The sequence below is a fragment of the Schistocerca americana genome, chromosome 8 (genome assembly GCF_021461395.2).
Source record: "Schistocerca americana isolate TAMUIC-IGC-003095 chromosome 8, iqSchAmer2.1, whole genome shotgun sequence".
Taxonomy (NCBI): Eukaryota; Metazoa; Arthropoda; class Insecta; order Orthoptera; family Acrididae; genus Schistocerca; species Schistocerca americana.
In genome coordinates, this window is record NC_060126.1 from 108,713,424 (window position 1) to 108,731,916 (window position 18,493).

General features: G+C 45.1%; 1 protein-coding gene across 1 annotated transcript in view; it reads left to right on the plus strand.

Moving 5' to 3' along the window:
* The first annotated feature begins 441 nt into the window (after positions 1–441).
* Positions 442–18,493, plus strand: part of LOC124544832 (fatty acid-binding protein, muscle-like) — a 172,018-nt gene continuing 153,966 nt past the window's right edge. The window contains exon 1 of the mRNA XM_047123533.1: positions 442–595. Within this exon, the coding sequence (XP_046979489.1) occupies positions 523–595 (73 nt within the window). The 5' untranslated portion in view covers positions 442–522. The remainder of the gene's footprint in view (positions 596–18,493) is intronic.

Genomic DNA, 18,493 nt, shown 5'->3' on the forward strand with positions numbered 1-18,493 from the left:
ATCGAACCCAGCTCCAGCACGGGAAAAGCGTGTATGGTATGATTTAGTTGCGTATATAGGTTACTGTATTTATGACATGAGTAAAAGCACAAGGGATGGCAACTAATGACTGGATTCGTGGCGGGGACCGTGAAAGTAAGGAGGAAGGGGGCGGGGGAGATGAGAATGAGATGTCGCTTGTGTGAAGAAATGTTCACGCTCAGGCCTTGGTTACAAATACTGCAGCGCAACCTCCAAACCAATCGTTTGTCCCGCGTGGGAGCCCCACCAGACTCGACTGCGCAGTTGCTGGGCGTCTGGTGCGCCGGTGAGGTGGCGTGACGGCCGGCTGGCGGCTGGGAGCGTCGCGGCGACAAACAAGAGAGGGCCTCAAAGCGTCAATCTGCGCGCCGCCCACCCATTGGCCAGCCCATTGGCCGCGGCCGCCGAGGAAGCAGGAAGAGCGCCGCAGCCTCCAGTCAGTCCGACCACGGCACTCCAGCACTCCAGCTCTCCAGCACCAGGAACAGACCGGCAGGCGACATGTCTCTCGTCTTCGATAAGCAGTACAAGCTCGCCGAGAGCGAGAACTTCGACGAAGTCATGAAGGCTCTGGGTAAGTCACCTGGTGTGCTTGATGACTTACACAAGATCAACATTTGAAGATACAAATTGATGCAACCAGCTACATTTTTTGTTCTTCTCACTAAGGCATTCTGCATCTACGTCTGTATCTATGCTCCACAAGCCGCCGACGATGTGCGGGCCGAGGTACATCTACATCTACATTTATACTCCGCAAGCCACCTAACGGTGTGTGGCGGAGGGCACTTTACGTGCCACTGTCATTGCCTCCCTTTTCTGTTCCAGTCGCGTATGGTTCGCGGGAAGAACGACTGCCGGAAAGCCTCCGTGCGCGCTCGAATCTCTCTAATTTTACTTTCGTGATCTCCTCGGGAGGTATAAGTAGGGGGAAGCAATATATTCGATACCTCATCCAGAAACGCACCCTCTCGAAACCTGGCGAGCAAGCTACACCGCGATGCAGAGCGCCTCTCTTGCAGAGTCTGCCACTTGAGTTTGCTAAACATCTCCGTAACGCTATCACGCTTACCAAATAACCCTGTGACGAAACGCGCCGATGTTATTTGGATGTTCTCTATCTCCTCCGTCAACCCGACCTGCTAAGGATCCCACACTGATGAGCAATACTCAAGTATAGGTCGAACGAGTTTTGTAAGCCACTTCCTTTGTTGATGGACTACATTTTCTAAGGACTCTCTCAATGAATCTCAACCTGGCACTCGCCTTACCAACAATTAATTTTATATGATCATTGCACTTCAAATCGTTCAGTACACATACTCCCAGATATTTTACAGAAGTAACTACTAACAGTGTTTGTTCTGCTATTATGTAATCATACAATAAAGGATTCTTCTTTCTATGTATTCGCAATACATTACATTTGTCTATGTTAAGGGTCAGTTGCCACTCCCTGCACCAAGTGCCTATCCGCTGCAGATCTTCCTGCATTTCGCTGCAATTTTCTAATGCTGCAACTTCTCTGTGTACTACAGCATCATCCGCTAAAAGCCGCATGGAACTTCCGACACTATCTACTAGGTCATTTATATATATTGTGAAAAGCAATGGTCCCATAACACTCCCCTGTGGCATGCCAGAGGTTACTTTAACGCCTATAGACGTCTCTCTAATGAGAACAACATGCTGTGTTCTGTTTGCTAAAAACTCTTCAATCCAGCCACACAGCTGGTCTGATATTCCGTAGGCTCTTACCTTGTTTATCAGGCGACAGTGCGGAACTGTATCGAAAGCCTTCCGGAAGTCAAGGAAAATGGTATCTACCTGGAGCCTGTATCTAATATTTTCTGGGTCTCATGAACAAATAAAGCGAGTTGGGACTCACACGATCGCTGTTTCCGGAATCCATGTTGATTCCTACAGAATAGATTTTGGGTTTCCAGAAACGACATGATACGCGAGCAGAAAACATGTTCTAGAATTCTGCAACAGATCGATGTACCACTGTCACTTCCCTCCTTTCCTGCTCCGCATTAAGAACGGTTGTTGGTATGCCTTCATGTGAGTTCGAATCGCTCTAATTTCAATCAAATGAAATTACATGGTTCCAGAGTCCTTTTCAGGCCTTAAACATTTATGATGTAAGCGATGAATGAAAATTTGTATCAAGACTGGGATTCGAACCCAGGTCTCTTGCTCACTAGGCACATTAGCTAACCACTACGCCATCCCGGCACAGTGGCTTTGCACAAGTGCACGGACTACACTAGCACGCCTACCTCCTCAGTCCAAATTCCTTATCACTCCTCAGCCCACTTCATTTGATTTAAAGCACCTTCACCTAAGTTTCAGACAGCATTCCCCGATTCGTCCGATACTGAGGTCTTAATCCAAGATATTGAAGAGCCTTTGCAATGCTGCTCGAGTTTAGAGGGAATACCAAGTGGGCTGAGGCATGAATGGTAATTTGTGTTGAGGAGGAAGGTGTGCTAGGGTAGTTCGTGCAATGGTGCAAAGCCACTGTGGTAGGGTGGCGTAATGGTTAGCTCATCTACCAAGTGGGAAGGGACCCGGACTCAAATGCCACCCTCGGTACAAATTTTCATTAATCGCTTCCCCTCTAATTTTACCTTTACTATCTTTTCGTGAGATATGGATAGGGGGAATCAAATAAAGATCGACTCTTCTAGGATCGTACGCTCTCGAAATTTTAACAGTGAACCATACCGTGTTGTACAATGCCTCTCTTGCAACCTTTCCCGCTGGAGTTGGATGAGTATCTTCGTAATATTTCTGCGCTTGCTAAATGAATCTTTAACGAAACGTGCTTCTTTGGATCTTCTCTATTTCTTCTCTCAATTCTATCTACTATGGGTACAAGACTGACGAGCAACATTCAAGTATTGATCGAACTGAAGTTTTGTAGGCTACCTCCTGCGTGAATGGACTACACTTCCTGAGGAATTTATCAATGAATCTCAGTGTAGTGTCTGCCTTACGTGCGATTACATTTTGGTGTTCGCTCAGCTTTAAATCGCTCCATTCACACACTCCGAAGTAGTTAAACCACGCGATACCAAGGGGTGAGGGGGCAGGGGAATAATTTATTCCCATCTTTTGAAAATATTGTGACCTAGTCGCTTACTTTATATTCCAAAATCCTGATTTTTTTATTGTCTTTAATGAATTCTACCAACTACCGTAAATGCTTTAACTTTTTCACTTAATCGTAACCCAAAAATTTAAATCTTAGTAGTAGATATCACATTACCAGTGAATGCCAAATTCAATATTTTCAAATTCAGGATCTTACTTACACATCAGTAGATCTTTAACAAGGTGTTGCTGGTAAATGTAAGCAATTTTAAAATTTTTTGCAGTGGTCGTAAAGCACCCCTTCTTGGTATTATATTTTCAGTTTCTGGACCCTACTTACACATCAAGACTCCTTTAAAAAATACGTTATTAATATAAGTCAACAACAATTATCGAATGTCGTTATATTTTTAATTTTCTTATGGTGGGCATAAAGTAATCCTATCCGCCCCGCCCCGCCCCTCCCCCCACTTTGGTGATGCGCGCTCTGGAAAATGCTTTGTTACCGCTAGGTTAATCGATGTGACTACTTCCAGTGATTGTTCTATAGAGATGTGATTATATAAGTATAGGTCTTTCCATATTTATCCGCAATACTTTACATTTGTTTATGTCAAAGATCCCTACTCTAAGCGTCTATCATTTGCAGATCTTGCATTTCGGAACAATTTTCTAGCACTCTGACTTCTCTGTGTACAACACTAATGAGTTTTTATGCGTTTGGAGAAATGAAAGTCAAGTGATGCTACCAAGAGCAAGAAAAATTTGACCATCAGTATTTCATAGTAATTATTGGCAGAATTTAAAAATTGAAATTCAGTTGTAATATACTTATTGAGAGTTATAATCTTACGTGAAATGTTTAGCACAAGAAGTCAAGTATTAAAGTTAGAAACTGTGTACACTGAGATGACAAAAGTCACGGGATAGCGATATATATATATATATATATATATATATATATATATATATATATATATATATATATAGATTGCGGCAGGGTCGCGTGCACAACCTATAAAAGGGCAGTGCATTGGCGGAGCTGTAATTTGTACTCCTGTGATCCGCATTAAAAGGTTTGCAATGTGATTATGGCTGCACGACTTTGATTACAGAATGGGACGCATGGGACATTCCATTTCGGAAATCGTAGGTAATTCAATATTCCGAGATCCGCAGTGTCAAGAGTATGCCGAGAATACCAAATTTCAGGCATTATCTGTCACCACGGACAATGAAGTTGCCGATGGCCTTCACTTAACGAACGAGAGCAATGGCGTTTGCGTAGGGTTGTCAGTGCTAACAGACAAGCATCATTACGTGAAACAACCGTAGAAATCAATGTGGAATGTACAACGAACGTAGGACAGAGTGGCTAAATATGGCGTTAATAGACTACGGCAGCAGACAATGTTTGCTAACAGCACGACACCTTCTGTAGCGCCTCTGCTGGGCTCGGGACCACATCGGTTGGACCCTAGACGGTAGGGTTCGGCTGTGGCACAGACCCCACGAAGTTATATCTAGAAGGCACTGAGGAAGCTGATGATGACTCCATGATGGTATGGGCTGTGTTTAAATGGAATGGTCTGGGTCCTCTGGTCCAAATCAACCTATCATTGACTGGAAATGGTTACGTTCAGCTACTTGGGAACCATTTGCTGCCGTTTGTGGACTTCATTTTTCGAAACAACGATGGAATTTTTATGGATGACAATGTACCATGTCACAAGGCCAAATTGTTCGCAATTGATTTGAAGAACATTCTGGACAATTCGAGCCAATAATTTGGCCACCCAAATCGCTCCACATACATGTCATCGAACATTTATGGGACATAATCGAGACTTCAGTAGTGCACAAAACTCTGCACCGGCAACACTTTCGCATTGAAATGAAATGAAATCAGCGTATGGCATCGTTGGACGGGAGGGCCCATCTGGGGACGTTCGGCCGTCGAGTGCAAGTCTTATTTTAGTCGACGTTACTGTGGGTGACTTGCGCCCCGGGGATGAGGATGAAATGATGATGAGGACAACACAACACCCAGCCCCCGAGCGGAGAAAATCTCAAACCCGGCCGGAAATCGAAACCGGGCCTGCTTGCATGGGAGGCGAGCACGTTACCACCCAGCAAAGAAGACTTCCGCAATAATGGATGTCTATAGAAGCAGCATGGCTCAATATTTCTGCAGGGGACTTCGAACTACTTGTTAAGTCCTTGCAACGTCGAGTTGGTGCACTACGTCGCGCAAAAGGAGTTGCGACACGATGTTAAGAGGTATCCCACGACTTCTGTCACCTCAGTATATACACTCCTGGAAATTGAAATAAGAACACCGTGAATTCATTGTCCCAGGAAGGGGAAACTTTATTGACACATTCCTGGGGTCAGATACATCACATGATCACACTGACAGAACCACAGGCACATAGACACAGGCAACAGAGCATGCACAATGTCGGCACTAGTACAGTGTATATCCACCTTTCGCAGCAATGCAGGCTGCTATTCTCCCATGGAGACGATCGTAGAGATGCTGGATGTAGTCCTGTGGAACGGCTTGCCATGCCATTTCCACCTGGCGCCTCAGTTGGACCAGCGTTCGTGCTGGACGTGCAGACCGCGTGAGACGACGCTTCATCCAGTCCCAAACATGCTCAATGGGGGACAGATCCGGAGATCTTGCTGGCCAGGGTAGTTGACTTACACCTTCTAGAGCACGTTGGGTGGCACGGGATACATGCGGACGTGCATTGTCCTGTTGGAACAGCAAGTTCCCTTGCCGGTCTAGGAATGGTAGAACGATGGGTTCGATGACGGTTTGGATGTACCGTGCACTATTCAGTGTCCCCTCGACGATCACCAGTGGTGTACGGCCAGTGTAGGAGATGGCTCCCCACACCATGATGCCGGGTGTTGACCCTGTGTGCCTCGGTCGTATGCAGTCCTGATTGTGGCGCTCACCTGCACGGCGCCAAACACGCATACGACCATCATTGGCACCAAGGCAGAAGCGACTCTCATCGCTGAAGACGACACGTCTCCATTCGTCCCTCCATTCACGCCTGTCGCGACACCACTGGAGGCGGGCTGCACGATGTTGGGGCGTGAGCGGAAGACGGTCTAACGGTGTGCGGGACCGTAGCCCAGCTTCATGGAGACGGTTGCGAATGGTCCTCGCCGATACCCCAGGAGCAACAGTGTCCCTAATTTGCTGGGAAGTGGCGGTGCGGTCCCCTACGGCACTGCGTAGGATCCTACGGTCTTGGCGTGCATCCGTGCGTCGCTGCGGTCCGGTCCTAGGTCGACGGGCACGTGCACCTTCCGCCGACCACTGGCGACAACATCGATGTACTGTGGAGACCTCACGCCCCACGTGTTGAGCAATTCGGCAGTACGTCCACCCGGCCTCCCGCATGCCCACTATACGCCCTCGCTCAAAGTCCGTCAACTGCACATACGGTTCACGTCCACGCTGTCGCGGCATGCTACCAGTGTTAAAGACTGCGATGGAGCTCCGTATGCCACGGCAAACTGGCTGACACTGACGGCGGCGGTGCACAAATGCTGCGCAGCTAGCGCCATTCGACGGCCGACACCGCGGTTCCTGGTGTGTCCGCTGTGCCGTGCGTGTGATCATTGCTTGTACAGCCCTCTCGCAGTGTCCGGAGCAAGTATGGTGGGTCTGACACACAGGTGTCAATGTGTTCTTTTTTCCATTTCCAGGAGTGTATGTCTCGAGGCAGTGTAATTCATGGTGCGCAAATTACCCAGACTATTTTCATCCAGTATTTGAGACTGATTTCCAACAGACCTTACACATATTTCCCAACACTTCGAAAATTATTTTTCTCTGGCACCCACCCCCCGCCCCCTCCCTCACACACAAAACAGTGGAACGACGGAAGTTTATCACTTGCTACATTTTCGTTCTTCATGCAGTAAAACTTCAGCATGGGGAACGATATTTTAGTGTATTAGTTCTTTACTACTAAGATGGGAATCTGGAGTGGGGTGGGGAGTGGGAAGGGACGGGAGTTACTGGTGTCGCCTTCTTTGACCTAGATGTTTCGGTGTTCTAGCAAATTCTTCTCGCAGTATCATATCTTCCAAGCAATCTTAACATGTTGTTATCGCAAAATATTTTTTAAAATTTTAGTTCTTATAAATATGTGAAGCCAATAATTGACGTGAAATTATCGATTACTAGAGACGCAACTCAGTATCGTTTAGCTTTCGTGTATGTTAAGGATATTTTAGCAAATATACAAATTACTAACCGAAAACTACTGCGCTGGCATTTGTGTGAGGTGAGTAGCGAGCAGTGTTGCCCGTCACAAGCCCCAATGCAGCAGAGTCCGATCGAAGGATAAAAACAAAAGGCAGGGTCGCGACCGGCACAGTGTTGGCTGATTGGAGTCACGGCCGACGCAATTCACCCGCGTCTGCCTAATTCAACGGAGCGTATTTATAGCCGCTCAGATAAGGACCTCACCGTGTCGGCAGCCAAGCGGCGCACCGCCGCCGCCCCATTCAGCGCAGAGGTGGACTCCAGTCCGCTCCCACGCCCTTTCAGTGGGCTAAGCACAGGGCATGACACAGAGTGCAATTTCACTTTCCACAAAATCAGGAAATACACACTGACGGGCCAGATCATTATCTCTATCCATTTCATGGTGTGTCGGCCCACATTTGAAACGCCATTGATTCTGTGTGGCACGGATTTGACAACTTCGTGCTAGGTGTCAATAGGTATGTGGCGCTGGATGTCCACGCTAGAAACTGTATCCAGAAGCTTCCTGGCGGATTAAAACTGTGTGTCGGACAGAGAATCGAACTCTGGACCTTTGGAAGGCGGGAGACGAGGTACTGGCGGAATTGAAGCTCTGAGGACGTGTCGTGAGTCGTGCTTGGGTAGCTCAGATGGCAGAGCACTTGCCCGCAAAAGGCAAGGATCCAGAGTTCGAGTCTCGATCCCGCACAGAATTTTAACTGCCAGGAAGTTTCATATCAGCGCACACTCCGCTGCAGAGTGAAAATTTCATTCAGGAAATCTATCGAGGAAGTTCTGCTACGAAGATGATACTGCCAGTGGATTTCAAAGCAAGCACCTAGAGGACGGAAGAAATGTGCTCGCAGTAGATCAGAGAGTAATTCGTGATTATTACAGAAAATGTAGGTTGTGGCGATTAGCAAACCAGCAGCTAAAAGTCATCTTCTGTAACCAAACGGTTATGGACAACTCTCAACCCAAGTATCTTGGAATCACACTGGATCGTTTACTATCATTCAGCACTCACCTCGTGTCACTTGCAAGAAAATGAAAGACTAGAAAGAATATTATGAGAAAACTACCTTTAAAACCTCTTGGAGGTCTCAAGCAGACACTCTTCGTACCTTATCATTTGTGTCTTCTGTGGCTGAATATTGCCCACCAGTATGGTACAAGAGTGTGACTGTCATGGTATCGTTTGAATGATACCATGAGAATCACAGCAGCTAATCTGAGATCAACTCCTCTACCTTGGCTGTCTGCTCTCAGTAACATTACACCACCACATCTGAGACGACAAGAAGCACTGACCTGCAAATGTGAAAGGATTAATAACCTACAGTTTTCGCGATGACTACATGCCCCGGAAATTGTGCTCAATCCACCCAGCATGCGTCTCAAGTCGAGGAAAGAATTCTGAACAGCTCGTGACATGTGATCACTCAAGACTGAAGTTATGTGGAAGGAGACATGGAGACACAACACCAGCATATGTCACCATTGCCTCGAAGACCCTATATGTACATCAGAATTACGACTGCCTAGAAGAGTTTGTGTCAACTGAACAGAATCCAAAGTGGATACGGAAGAACTAAGTACATCGTGTATGAATGGGGACTCTCAGATTCCTCAGACTGTGAAGCTGCAGAGCAGATCATTGACTACATTTTAGGGGAAAGTCCAATGGGACGTTCCAGTGAAGGGATATCATCAATGCCTCTCCAACAACAATGGAATGGATTTCATTCTGTAAAGTTAATTGAGACCAGCGCACTTCTATATCCCTTCGGACTTCACTGTGTAAATACAGCTGTGAATTGCACATATATATCCATAAGCGAGCGACGAGGCTATGGTTATTGTTGTGCATGTAGTACCACTGGACTGTGCCCGTCTGACTTCAGAATGCCCAAGGGGATTTCGTGAAGAACAGAGGTTTGGGATGCGTACTTGTTTTTCGTGTTTTATGTGTGTGTTTTTGGTCGCGAAAGTGGCGTGTAGGGGTTAATTTTAGGCGTTTGTGAGAAGCTTCTGGTGGCTCGTGTCCTAAATTTTGAACGAGAAAGTGGGGCGAAGTTTGTGCGGTTTCGTAGAATTTTGTGGATTTGTCCTGAGTAAGTGTGTAAATGGTAGTTTGGCCTAAAAAGACTCTAATGTATGTGTTGTGGACGTATCTGACAATGTCCGAGATGACACGGAAAACTTTCTTCTGGGGACATTGCAGTCGGGTTAGTGCTGTGTTTGACACTGTAGACCATACCTCCGAGCCATACAAGATGACCGGATATTTGAGCTGGTGCCAGAAGAGGAGTTTGCACTGAATGGTTAATCCGTCACCTTTCAGCAGGAGATATAACCTACAGCAGAGTGCGCAGCCTTTGTCTGCTGCAGTGGTGTGGTGCTATTGCATGTTAGGCGTCGGCCTATTTTGAGGCCCAGGTAAATACCTGAATTCCTCCAGATCAACTCTCTGCCGTCAGTGGTGAGTTGACGATCAGGACGCTTTATTTTAGGGGTGGAATAGATCGCCTGGCACAGATGGGATTAATCTTTATTTTCCAGCGATTGCACCACTGTGTTGTCTTGCTGAGATGTTGTTGGGGATGGTGTTGTGTAAAAACGCGGCTAATACTGCTTCTGTATATGCCGGTGTCATCCGCATACAGAGCAATCTCTCCGCCGATGTGCCTAGGAATGTCGTTCTTGTATATTGTGTAAAGGACTGGACCTAACACCGAGCCTTGTGGGACTCCTGCCGCAGTCTGCCATGTCTCCATGGACTTGTCTCCGTACCTTACGGAGAACTGACGTCCTGTAAGGAAAGAGTCAATGATCCAGATTATGTGAGATGGCACCCTATCTCATCTAGCGTGTAGATTAGGCCATCGTGCCAGACGTGGTCAGATGCTTTTTATATGTCCAGGAACACTGCCCCTGTTGTGTCTCTCCTTGCCCTTACCAGACAAATGTGTCCTACCAAGTGAAGGGATTGTTGGATGGTGAAATGCTCAGCACTTAATCCAAACTGTTCAGGTATAAGGATATTTTTTTCAACTAGGAATTGACGGAGGGGTGAAAGTATTATCAGTTCTAGGATTTTACTCAGCCCAGTTAGGAGAGAAATGAGCCTGTCTGCCATCGCAAAAGCTGCCGCCCGATAGCGTCCTAGATGCCCTACACCGAGTTCAGATCAGGTGAGTTTGGCGGCCAAGACATCAACGTGAATTCACTATATGCTTCTCATCCCACTGTAGGACGAGTCTGGCCTTCTGATACGGAAGATTCCTTTGCCGCTAGGGAAGACATCGAACATGGTAGCTAGAGGACATCCGCAATAATGTTCGTGTAGTCCACAGCTGTCACAGAACCTCCGATTACTATCACACGTCTCATGGAAGCTCAGATGAATGTCCCTCACAACATAAAACTATCCGTACCAGCCTGTGTCCGTGACGTGGTACATGTAGTGTTCAGCCATGCACCTGGATGACTGCGTATCCAGACACGTCCGTCGACCTGGTATACCAAGAAGCGTGATTCGTCCGACCAGAAGACACGCTTCCACCGATCCAAGGTCCACTCTCGATGATTCCGTGTCCACTGCAGTTGTAGCTGGTGATGTTGTTGGGTCCGCTGGGAACAATTAGGAGTCGTCAGCTGTGGAGCGCCATCAGTCAATTATTTGCTCAGAAACACTTGTGACTGCCATCAGCGTTGTACTCGTATCGTCAGATCTGACACAAATCACAATCTTTCCTGCTGTACAGATAGAGCAAGTCTCCGATGTCCACCGACATGTCCGAAAGAACAGATGCCATCTTCATATCGTTAAGGCTAACCGGCTGATGACCTCCTCCAGTGCGGATGCACACGATTTGCCTGAACTCTTATGGGACTCAGTGGATTGTCTGCCGCGAGTAATGGGTATAATGGCAGGGGCACTACGAATGTAGTGTGTGGACATACAAGGTGAGAATGTGGGTCTCACGGGGAGCGTGCCGGCGATAAATTCCTGCAGTCGCACTCTCTTCTGTGCCCTCGGTGGCTCAGATGGATAGAGCGTCTGCCATGTAAGCATGAGATCCCGGGTTGGAGTCCCGGTAGGGGCACACGTTTTCAACTTTCCCCGTTGATGTATATCAACGTCCGTCAGCAGCTAATAGTATTGATTTAATTGTAATTTCATGTTGTTTTCGACTGCTTGTTGCCAGACGCCAGGCCTTAAGAATCTGCCCTTTGTCATAGTCGCACCTTTATCGTGGTACAATGATTCCCCATTCGTTTCGGTTCCGCTTACATACTTTCCTTGCAGTATTACGTAACCACAACGCCTCCAGGCGGCTCTCAGTCTCGCGATGTGCAACCGTTTTTCTTTTTTTTTTTTTTTTGGCTCATCATTGTGTAACTTCTACATATGAAAAGAGATGTCGAAATATTTGCTATTTCCTCTAACACACAATAAAATTAATCTTACATTTAAAGATAAATTGCTTCCAGATTTGAATCTCGCTGAGGACAAAGGCGGTGTGAAGTAATCAAAACCGGCCGTTGTGGCCGTGCGGTTCTAGGCGCTTCAGTCTGGAACCGCGTGACCATTACGGTCGCAGGTTCGAATCCTGCCTCGGGCATGGATGTGTGTGATGTCCTTAGGTTAGTTAGGTTTCAGTAATTCTAAGTTCTAGGGGACTGATGACCATAGATGTTACGTCCCATAGAGCTCAGAGCCATTTGAACCATTTTTGAAGTAATCAAAATGTTTCTACTAGTGCTCGTGTCAATCATTTTGTTGACGAAACGCATTGCTGCAGTGGTGATCATTGAACGTTGTTTTATTTGAGTAAAATGTAGTATCGACAATAGCTATTCTTTTTTATATTTTCTCTACAGGTTTTGTTTATGGATCGCTGCACTTGCCTCTATGCAATCTCGAGTTACAATGAAGTATAACACGATATATCCTTTCGAGGTTTCATACATAAAAAACTCTATCCACAGAAGCATTTCTTACTGAATGAATAACTACAGATAAAACATCTACATCTATATCTTCATACATACTCCACAAGCCACGGTACGGTGCATAGCGGTGGGTACCTCGTACTACTACTAGTCATTTCGCTTTCTGTTGCACTCGTAAACAGATCGAGGAAAGAATGATCGTCTCTACGCCTCCATACGTTCCCTAATTTCTCTTAACCTATTTTTGTGATTCTTACACGTTGGCGGCGGAAGAATCGTTCTGCAGTCAGCTTCAAATGCGAGTTCTCTAAATTTTCTCAATACTGTTGTTCGGAAAGAACATCTTCCCTCCTTTCTTCCATTTGAGTCACCGAAGCATCATCGTAATTCTTGCTTTTTGTTCGAACCTATTGGTAACAAATCTAGCAGCCCGTCTCTGAATGGATTCGATGACTTCCTTTAATCAAACCTTGATGGCATCCCAAACACTGGCGCAGTACTCAAGACTGGGTCGTAGTGATGTTCTATAGGTGGTCTCCTTTACAGGTGAACCACGCTTTCCTAAAATTCACCTAATATACTGAAGTCGTTCATTCATCTTCCCTACTACAGTCCTACCATGCTCATTCCATTTCATATCGCTTTACAACGTTAAGTCTAGATATTTAAACGGCGTGAGTGTGCAAGCAGCGAACTACTAACGCCGGACTTGAACTTAAACAAAATGTTTGCCCATTCGGTTGCCTTAAACAGGTTGCAAAGAATAACAGTTGGTGAAATTCTGTCATTCACGTAGTTTAATACACGGCCAGTAAATTGATAGATTTTCAATGAAATACCCTCCAGGAATCCTAATTTTGACTGACTCAGAATCTCATACTTACAGAAATGCTCCATAGTATATAAGTACATAACCTTTCAGAGAGCCTTCGAGAAGACAGTAAATAGTTTTCAAAATCTGTCCTAATCCTTTTTTTAAAGAGTAGTCTTATAATGGAAAACTTTAGTGAAAATACCTTGAGAAAATGATGTGTTATGTACGTAACTGAGTACACTAGCTCTATCAGAAGGACATGCTTTTAATATTTTACCTAACATGTTATCAACCCCATGAAAATTTTGCTTTTAAGTAAGTTGATTATTTTCCTGATGTAGGCAACTATTGAATGAATGTTTGTGGTACTGATTGTCACGTATACTGCAATGTTTTTTCTTTTGAGTTCACCATCCGACTTTCTCTGATTGGAATCTGATTGTTAAATAAGCTTGCAACTTGTTTGAAATAATGGATCATTTGGTCATTACCTTTAATTACTAGATCATCTTGTTCCTTGACAGACGTCCCAGGTTCCCTTCTACTTATGTTGCACATTCCCTGGAGAAAAGTCTGCCAAGGTCCATACACACGTGCCTACCTATCTGAAGAAAATATGTGGATGTAAAAGATCCATGATGTCACTAGATGTGGGAGTGTGGGGCAGCAAGGGACTGTCAAGAAAGATAATCCAAATATCGCGTCTCATAGACCCAGCGTACCATATTGAACAGTCTTGTGATCTTAATGACATCTTAATGACTCAGTGGTACTCATTATTGAGTCTTATTTCGAAACACCGAGGTTCGCTGATACTCGAATGTCCTCGGGCAACGCAATTTCTGCAAAAGGCGTTTCTTTCGACATTCAGTAATCTGTTGCCACTGAATTATGAGGTGGTTGGTTTTAAATATACTACTGTACGACTGTGTAAATGTGAAACTATTACTTCTGACAGTGAGGAACAAAACAGCTCCTCTGTCTTCACCGAGGTATTAAAACTGGTGGGGCGAAGATCATATTTTGGTGCCACAGCGGACTTCGCCCGAGTTCATTTTTAGACAGGTGTGCGGAGAAACAGACTTGGCACCGCGGACAGGTACAAAGTGCGAAATGCTGACGCACCTCACGAACTTGAGATGTTCCTGCTGAAGTTAAGCGTCCAAGATCCTGTGGAGGATTTTGAAATGTATGCTACGCTAGCTGTTACTGAATTCAATATACGAAATTACGCTTGCGAAGGGTCCCAAAAGTGCTACGACGAAATGAACACAAAAGCAGAAATACGTGATTTATACGTATTCCTAAAATCTTCGAATTGAATGATAACTTTGAAATCGAGTGTGTCTTTTCATGTCATCAATATGCTTCCTCTGCCAAAACTTTTTTTTATTTTTGGATGTAACTTCACTACCGTAAAAAATACATTTAAAAGAGTATGCGTTACGGCATGTTTAATTGCTCACAACTACCAACGGTACGTAGAACCGCTTGACTTCTGCTGTATTAATCAAATGCTCTTGGTGTCAAACATGAATATGTGGTAGGAAGGGGACCCTCCAACAGCAAATGTATTTGCTACATGGATTAGCAACAACTTACAAATAATGTACTGAAAGAAGTTTTACAATACTTAATATTCGTGAAGAGGTTGAAAGTCGGGTTGAGTAGGCTGGCAGCGCTCGTGGTGTTGATGTAGCAAACTGTGGGCTCTGTGGCGCGAAGTTTGTGTTTCAAAGTGGTTACAATTTCGGAAGTCGAGAATCGGTTCTCTCGAGGTACTGGCTTTCTGGCCAAACGTTCTTTTAACTTAGGGAACAGGTGATAGTCACTGGGCACCAAGTCAGGACTATAGGATGGGTGGGTGATTACGTTCCACTGAAACTGTTGCAGGAAAGCACCGGTTTGCCGAGCGATGTGTGGGCGAACGTGGTCATGGAGAATGTGTACGCCCTTGCTCAACATTCCTTTTCTCCGGTTCTGAATTGCCCGTTTGAGTTTTTTCAGAGTCTCACAGTACCTGTCAGCGTTAATTGTGGTCCCAACGATTCAGCTCCGACGACTATATGAAAGAAGAGGTTCATAACTTTCTGAATAGCGTGGCGGCGAGCTGGTATGACATGGGCATACAAAAATTGCCACAGCGTCTACAAAACCGAGCGAGGTGGCGCAGTGGTTAGACACTGGACTCGCATTCGGGAGGACGACGGTTCAATCCCGCGTCCGGCCATCCTGATTGAGGTTTTCCGTGATTTCCCTAAATCACTCCAGGTAAATGCCGGGATGGTTCCTCTGAAAGGGCACGGCCGACTTCCTTCCCCATCCTTCCCTAATCCGATGAGACCGATGACCTCGCTGTCTGGTCTGCTTCCCCACAACAACCAACCAACCAGCGTCTACAAAAATGCATCGACAGAAATGGTGATTATGTCGAAAAATAGCTAAATGTTCAAGCTGTAAACTGATGTAAACCATTGTAGAAATAAACAGGTCTATGTACTTATAAAAAAATAGGAGACCTTACTTTTGGGATTACCCTCGTACATGTCAGGAGAAAGGATGGACAGCTGAGTATGCTCCAATTAGCCATAACTGCATGCATTCGCGAATTAATATTTACTCTGTAACTATTTTATATGCATGTACCAATTTATTATCTGTGCTTCCTATATCTTCCTAACACTTAAGTAGTTCTAAGTTCTAGGGGACTGATAACCGTAGATGTTAAGTCCCATAGTGCTCAGAGCCAGAGCCAGAGCCTAACACTTAACTGCAATGTATTTATATTCTAGTGCTATCTTTTTTTCCATTCCTACCAAGACAGAGTGAGTGAATGCTTATGTATATTGAGTTTTCAAAATGCCTGGTGGCAGGTTAACTTCTTGTCTGCTACTATGGTAGTTTAGCCAATCTTGGTGAAAGTTTATAAAATGGCAAAAAGGTGTCGCTCCCTTCTTGCCGAAGCGCTGATATACTTAAGTTGCCAATGGGCGGTAAGAGTGTTCTTTGACAACTTCCGCTACCTGTGTGTGTCTTCGTCGCTCGGTCCTGCGATTTTGAAGAGATATGTTACTCGTGGCAGCTCGTTTGCAGTAGTGAGTATGGTAACTGGGTCTGTGTAAGTTTCAGCCTAGTTGAAGTCTTAACCGATTTGGTTTCTAACTTCAGACCTTTACAGTCATGCAGAATATTTCATTCGGAATGGGAAGTGGTAGGGTTTTTGTAATTGTTCAGTCTTACTACTAATTAATTTGTTCAACAAGAGTTTAAAAATGTAGGAGCGTGGTACGCGAATTCTGCTTGGTCTCAATTAGAATTAGTGTTTCCCAGTGTGAATGTGTGTATGTGTGTCTGTGTTTCTCATATTATTTATTGTTCTATTTCTTTAGTTGCGCCGGTGTTCCGTAATTTCCATCCGTTAGTGCGTGTACCTTTGTTCGTTGAATCTCACGCATTCGTTGTTGTTTTGGAGAACTTTCAGTTCTCGGAATCTACTTCTTCTTGCAGTTATCCGCAATAATGTACCTGTGTGGGTAATTCCGTGCACAGATTAACTTACTTTTCGAAATTTTTATATTTTCATTTGGTCTGGCTTTGTGTGACTAGGGCCACGTGAAAGACCGAGCCTTCTTCAGCTCGTCGGTATTCAATTGTTGTTCTCTACTTGCAGGGCTTAAATTAAATTGCCTTCACGAGTGTGTTGTGTTTTACAGGCATTCCCGATCTGATCTGCATTTAGGATAGTAATTCTCGTTCAGTTCCACGGCTTCAGCTTTCCGTGTTTTGTGTTAGGCCGGCGGAGCAAACCTTTCGCCGACAATATATGTTTGTGGTACATGTTGCAGTTCTTCTAGTTGCTTTTCTGTCTGCTGTGTGGTTCTAGTACGAATTTGAAGTGCGTCTGAGATTCCTTACCATTAAGTGATTCCGCTTTTATGATCCCCTAATGATTTACAAGCCTATCAGGCAAGGTATCTAATTATTTGTTGCATTCGCGTGGTTATTTAACGCAGGCACCAGCAAGCATTATGTTTTTGTATAAAAATGAGCTGCTTTTCTAATTTGATTACATAAAATAAATGTTAAGTTCCTTTTAAATTAATTCCACTACACATCCCAATCTCTTTTTCATGGGATAAATTGCACAACTTTTGTCCCTTGAGCGGCTCACCCACGCCCATTTATTTAATTGCTTATTACGTAAAATTTCTGTTTTATAAAGTATATTGGTCCGCAGCTCGTGGTCTCGCGGTAGCGTTCTTGCTTCCCGAGCACGGGGTCCCGGGTTCGATTCCCGGCGGAGTCAGGGATTTTCATCTGCCTCGACATGACTGGGTATTGTGTCGTCTTCATCATCATCATTCATCCCCATTACGGTCGGAGGAAGGCAATGCAAACTACCTCCACTAGGACCTTGCCTAGTACGGCGTTGCGGGTTTCCCGCATCGTCCCCTACGCTCTGTTACGGAGTATGGGACTTCATCATCATCAAAGTATATTGTCTATGAACATGTCGATAGCCTCACTGAGAACAGAATGCACGCTATCGTTTGATGAGAGAGCCTAATCGTCCATTTGATAGCTTAGAATCATTTAGTGTTCGCCGAATATTAGTGGATACCTTATCAAGGAAATAGGCCCGACGTTAGTGTAATATTCTACAATCTTGTAGAATACTACACCAGCGTTGTGTGTGTTTGATTTACAATTTATAAAATATTCTACCAGGAACCGACGGAACAGTCATCAGCGCAGTTAACAGGTACCGTTCACTATTTCTAGCATCGTAGGACTGTTCCACTGTTTCTGGAGAATAGACGTATGACAACAGCAGAAATCTGGGCAGAGCTTACATACAAGCAGAGTGTTACCGCGAACCGTCGGGAACAGATTACTGGAAGCTGAGGTCTCGAGTTGCCTTGTATCGTTTGTTACAGGCACCGGACTGCAGACGAGGGAGACCTGAATCGAGCGAACTCTCGTTTCATGTATACAACTATTTTTAAGCAATGTCGGTTATAGCCAGTGGTTTTCCAGTTTTCCGAAAGAACGTAGTCCACCGTCTGCTTCCTCCACGACAAAACATGCGCCGCCGTTGCCCTCATATTCCACACGTTTTTCTATACCATAATTCACTTTTGTTGCAACTACTTCGACTTACGGTTTCGTGAAGCTCGCAGCTACATTTCTGTTCGTTCAGTGTCGGTACAAAACCTGAAAACGAATTTATATAGCTTCGATTTCGCAGAATACTTCCCTATAACTATCAGAGCTCTCCGTGAAAGATTTCATGGAGTGACTACTATTATCCGCCAAGCCAAGGG